At 40.6% G+C, this 6000-nt stretch overlaps 1 protein-coding gene across 1 annotated transcript; it reads left to right on the plus strand.

The window, feature by feature from the left end:
- The first annotated feature begins 4221 nt into the window (after nucleotides 1-4221).
- Nucleotides 4222-5169, plus strand: LOC119536142 (olfactory receptor 8B3-like). The gene has a single exon (XM_037838818.1). The coding sequence runs from the start codon at nucleotides 4231-4233 to the stop codon at nucleotides 5167-5169; it is 939 nt and encodes a 312-aa protein (XP_037694746.1). The 5' UTR covers nucleotides 4222-4230.
- The last annotated feature ends 831 nt before the right edge of the window (nucleotides 5170-6000 follow it).

Here is a 6000-nt window from a genome sequence, read left to right on the forward strand (position 1 = left end):
TACCTCTCATTCTCAGCAGACCCTGAACCTACCATGGGTGTGGCTGCCCCTTTTCCCTTCTTTTCTCATTCTGGGAGAGCAATAACAGGTATATATGTGTGCTTCATATTGTCCCTAAGACAATTTCTGTTATCCAGCCACTGGGGTCTGAATTCTCTGAAGGAAGACTGCCAGTTGAGCTGGGCTCTGACTTCCTTTTCTTGGGGGAGTTATGCCCTTTAGGGTTGTTCCAGTATGCTAATGCTGCTGTCATGCAAAATACCAGAAACGGATTGGCTTTTCTAAAGGGGGTTATTTGGTTACAAAGTTACAGTCTTAAGGCGATAAAAGTATCCAAGCTAAGAATGGCCAATGGCGTCTGGAACACTTCTGTTGTCTGGGAAGGCATGTGGCTGGCATCTTCTTCCTTTGCTCCCAGGTTGTGTTTCAAAATGGCTTTCTCCAAAATGTCAGTTTTCAACGGCCATCTTCAAAATGTCTCTGTAGCTGCAGCTCCTCTTCAAAATGTCACTCTCAGTTGTCTGAGATCCTTCTGTCTGTGAACTCCAGGGACCCAATTTACACCCACCCTGAATGGGCAGGGTAACACCTCCATGGAAATTATCCAATCAAACATTTCACTCACAGTTGATTGAGTTGCATCTCCATGGAAACACTCAATCAAAGGATTCCAGTCTAATCAACACTAATATATCTGCCCCCACAAGATTGCATCAAAGAACATGGTGTTTTGGTGGACATAATACATCCAAACTGGCACAAGAGTATCATCTCCCTCACCAGATTCATTGCTTTTCCTCTGAGACCTATCTTAGGAGGTGCCAGTTGAAAATGCCTGATGCTTTCTCTACTGAGCTACCTAGAATGGCTTAAAAAGGGGGGGGGGGTGCATAGCAAAGAAAAAAAAAAGGCTGGAAAAAAGAAAGCAGAAAGAAAAGGAAAAAAAAATCCCTTTTCAGAGACTTTTCCCAGCTTTCAAGTTTTACAAGTCGTGAGCTGGAGCTGTTTCCCAGCTCTGTGCACCCCTGCTTCTTGGGAGACCACCCCTTTGTAGCGCTCTGGGCTCAACTACTCCAAAAGCCTTCATCTTTATACTTTTTAATTTTATTTCATTTTATTTTTTCTGTCATCCCTGCCTCCTCTCTGCAGGGATTAAAACCACAGTTTTAGCTTTGCCTAGCTAATTTTCCTTGTTCCCAGTATAGCCAATTTAACAATGTGCCTTTTAGAGTATTATCTCCATCACCTGCCTAGACAACTTTAATTCTGCCCTTGCCAGGGGAAGTGCTGAAGTCTCAGAGTTCTGAAGCTCTAATGGGCTACTGATGAATAAAAATAAAATACAGTAAGATAAAGAGTCAGAAAGAAAAGAGAAGAGAAGTAAGAGATAAGATCTTTTTCAGAGCTGGACCTCAGTTCCCTGGGTTTGCAAACAAGAGTCAGAGTTGGGAGTTGGTACCCATTTCTGTGTGCCCCCCCTCTTACATGTCCCAGCCCCTTTCCAGCACTCTGAACATCCCCAACTCCAAAGGTCTGTGTTTTCTGTTGTTGTTGTTAGCCCTGCCTCCTCTCTGCTAGCCAAAACCTTGTGTTTTGCTTTCACACTTGCTCTTGATTTATCTATGCTAGAAACTTTTATTCAGCAGTCCAAATTTGTTTATTAATTCTGCAGATGGGGCCTTGTTGAGCCCCCCTCCTTGCTCCCAGCAGAAACTGTTCCTTTTTCCCTTGGGGAACCAGCTCCGAGACAGTCTGCTGTACCTTTGGAGGAGGGGTGTCTGCCCTCTGGCTGGGGAAACTTATGGTTCTTCACTGCCATCTCAGGCTTTCCACCCATTCCAGACTGGTCTATGATGCCTGTCCAGTTACAAAAGTCCCCACAAGTGGTTGTTTCAGACAGTTCCTGGCTATTTACCAGATGCCCTAGAGGAGTAACTAACTTCCATACCTCCTCAAATGCTTAAGTTTAATTAAAGCAGAATGATAGTATTGGAGACTTACACTTTCATTATAAGCTTCAGATATTCAATAGTTAATGGAAATTGAAACATCTTGAGCTAGGAAGAGACATAGTTGCATTTTCAGAGATTATTTTAACAGCAGTACAGATGGCTGAAATAAAGTATGCAGTTAGAAGCCATTAAAATAATAAAGGTCAGTAAATACCTAAAAAGTTCCTAGATTTGGGTAGTGGCTGTGGGAGTTGTTGGAGGACACTGTCATGTTAGATTCTATTCCATAGCATGTGAGATACGTAAAAATATTCTGAAGGTTCTCTGGCAAAGAAAAAGTTAATTTACACAAATATTGAGTCTATATGTACCCTGCACTGGAGTTTCTACCAGGAGGAAAGGAGTAAACAAAATAGAAGTGGTTTTTGTCCTTACAGAGCTTTTAGTTTATCCAAGAGCACAGAAATTAAAAGAAAAAGAATAATGTCTGATGAGTGTTATGATGGATCATCAAATGGAAGGTATGAAAACTTGAAGTGACAGGTGACTTTTATTAAACATTTACCACACGCTGTGCATTGTTTTAAGCACTTAACTTATATCAACTCAACTAAAAATCAGAACATAATGAAAGAGATGCAATTATTCCCATCCCTATCTTACAAACTCTGTGAGGCAGAGAGAGTTTAAATAAGTTGCCCAAGATCTTGGCGATACTAGTTAAGGAATTAGGCAACAAACACATGCCCTCTAACTCCAGAGCCTAAATTCTTAACTATTATTAGGAGAAGAAATCGGTGACCTCAGTTACTCAAAAGTTATATTTAAGAACCCGTAGGATATTCAGGTGGAAATTTCCATTAGGTGTTTTGAAATAAAGATGTTGGAAGGAAGGCAGTACATTAAAAACTATCTGTAAATATCCCAGAAGAGACAATAATGATATCAATTATTGTAGTATTTGAGAATTTTCTAATAACGTGGACTCTAGGCAGAACCCATGCTGACATATTCATTATGATGTTGGAAGCAGGAAGGAAAAGAAAGAATACGACAGGCAGATTTCCTTTCAGAGATGATGATGGTAGGAATAGGAGGATTCTATTTTAACTCTGCATTGAGGGATGTACAATCCCTAGAGGGAAGTGAAAACTTGAGGAAAATATTGAGACCCTAAGGAATTAAAGACATGTCATAGTAAATACAATCCTATTTCCCTATTGCACACAAAATCTGTTCCCTGGAGAAGAGACTGAGCAAGTTACTAACCTGTTTATAAACAAGTGTGCTGTATTATTAAACCAACATTAAATCTTCTACATCTTTGCTAAAATATGTTCATTTTTTTTCTGATGGTTGACAGACTCAGAAATAAAATCAGAAGATATGATCTATAGCTCTGCAGGATTTCCAGAGCATAAATTAAGTCTTGTAAGCATCCTCTTAGAATCAATGGTAAAAGAAATCTTATTTTGAAATTGCTCATAGAAAGCCAGGTAAAACATAGCAAACAGGAAGCTCAGAGGTTTTCATGCATAAAGCTGTTGTGTTCCTGAATTTTATTTGTACATGTCCTCATTTTGAGATGGAAATCCAGGGATTAAGAAATGCTGCTTTGTCTCCCATATTGTGGAGTCCTGACACACAAGTGGATCACGTGAAGAATCTGTTTGAGGGGAGAGAAAGGAATGTTCAAAGACACAGGGCCCTTGGGGGTCCCATATCTCAGTGTGTAGGTTCACTCTCCAGGGAGGCAGCTCTCAGTTCTCTAGAAGTGTCTTTTACTTTGTGACTTGGGGCAGCTACCACCCTTCTCCCAGATGCAGGTCCCTTAGTTCTGAACTAGAAACAATGTTCATGCGTGTGAGGGAGCTCCATGTTTCCAGGGCCTCTTCCTCCAGTTTTACTGCTGAGTGGAGGGCCCAGGTGGGTGAAGTGATGGTGAGATGAAGGAGAAGGATTCTGTCGTGGACCATCTTCCTTCTCATTTTTCCCTTGGTTTTTACAGCTGTCATGTTTTCCTATGGCAGGACTTGTCTTCACACTGTGGGGTAGGTTGTAAATGTTCTTTAATATAACTAGCTTTAAGGACTCTAATAAGGGGAAATCAGTGTCACATGGTATCTGGGGAAAAGGCAAGTTCTATGGGTCCATGTTGGGCTAGTCTCAGACATTCCCATTTTAGACTCATTCTTGTGAGAGGAGATATTGTGGAAAGAACTGGGTTGTCCTCCAATGTAAGACTTTTCTCTTGTCCCCACAGATCCCCCATGGAAGAATGGCTGCTGAAAATGTCTCTTTTGTGACTGAGTTCATATTGGTGGGAATAACAAATGACCCAGATTTCCAACTCCCTCTGTTCTTCCTGTTTCTAGCAATGTATATTATCACCGTGCTGGGAAACTTGGGCTTGATAATTCTAATTGGGCTGAATTCCTACCTTCACACCCCCATGTACTTTCTCCTCTTTAACTTGTCCTTCACAGACCTCTGTTATTCTTCTGTTTTTACACCAAAAATGCTGGTCAACTTCATATCAGAGAAAAATATTATCTCCTACCAGGGGTGCATGGCTCAGCTCTACTTCTTCTGTTTTTTTGGCATCTCTGAGTGCTATGTGCTGACATCAATGGCCTATGATCGCTATGTGGCCATCTGTAACCCACTCTTGTATAATATTGCCACGTCCCCTAAAGTGTGCTCCTACCTTATGTTTGGTTCATACTTGATGGCATTTTCTGGTGCTATGGCCCACACTGGATGCATGCTGAGACTGACCTTCTGTGATGCCAACACCATCAACCATTATTTCTGTGACATCCTCCCTTTGCTCCAGCTCTCCTGCACTAGCACCTATGTCAATGAACTGGTGGTGTTTGTTTTGTGTGGCATCAATATCATTGTGCCCAGTCTCACCATCCTTATCTCATATGGTTTCATTCTCTGCAGCATCTTCCACATCAGTTCCACTGAGGGCAGGTTCAAAGCCTTCAGCACCTGCAGTTCTCACATAATGGCTGTTTCTCTCTTCTTTGGGTCATTTGCATTTATGTATCTCCAACCATCTTCTGCAGGGTATATGAATGAGGGAAAAATCTCTTCTGTCTTTTACAGCAATGTGGTTCCCATGATGAACCCCTTAGTCTACAGCTTGAGGAATAAAGATGTTAAATTTGCCCTGAGAAAGACCCTGAGTAGGAGAAGTTTTCAATCATAAATAGTATCTCCTCTTCAGATAGTTTCATGACAAGGAGGTTCACTGTGTTAATTACAATATATTTGGTTGCACCTTTCTTAGCCTATTTCTTTATTATCATGGTTAAGGAAATTTGAGCCTGCTCTCACTAATTATTTTCTACTTTGGTTCTGTAGGTCTTCTTTTCCTCACCATTTTCACAATTATTTCTGCGTCTGACATCGTTTCCTGTTTGAGAATAACATGAAGGAAGGAATTTATTTTGTCTGTTTTTTTCATTGTCTGTTTGAACTTTTTTTTTCTCCTGCAATATGATGACCCATCCTGCAATGAATGAATGAAGCACACTAGGGTGACATTTTGTCACAGTTCAGAATCTCTGTATATGTGTGTGTGTGTGTGTGTGTATTTGTGTATGAATGTGGAAGAGGAGAAAGTTGAGGGGTGCTAGGACTTAGTAGGCTCTTTTCATGTGCCAGCCATGGTCCAGATACTTTATGTGAATTAACTCACTTAATCCTCACTACAACCTTATGAGTTGCTCTTTTCTTAACTTCATTTTATACATGAGGATAAAATGTTCAGAGGAGTTCCATAACAATCTAAAATCTCACTGTTAGGAAGTAGAGAAATCTTCATTAAATGCAGTCTGACTTGAGGGTTCTCTCTCTTACATCCCTTTATTGAGTTGAAATTCATAGTAAAAATAATAAAAATATTTTATTCATGCAGTTCCTGAGGTTTGAAGGAAAGTACTAGAAATGACAAGTGACTATGTCTGTAGACATTCTTCTTTTAGAGATGTGCATAGATTCCAGGGAATACAGAGTGGATGTACAAGGGGGCACTTTT

Source organism: Choloepus didactylus, chromosome 6 (genome assembly GCF_015220235.1).
Source record: "Choloepus didactylus isolate mChoDid1 chromosome 6, mChoDid1.pri, whole genome shotgun sequence".
In the NCBI taxonomy this organism is placed as follows: Eukaryota; Metazoa; Chordata; class Mammalia; order Pilosa; family Megalonychidae; genus Choloepus; species Choloepus didactylus.

Excerpts from the sequence above, each read along its gene's own strand:
- LOC119536142 (XM_037838818.1), top strand. The coding sequence starts at position 4,231 with ATGGCTGCTGAAAATGTCTCTTTTGTGACTGAGTTCATATTGGTGGGA.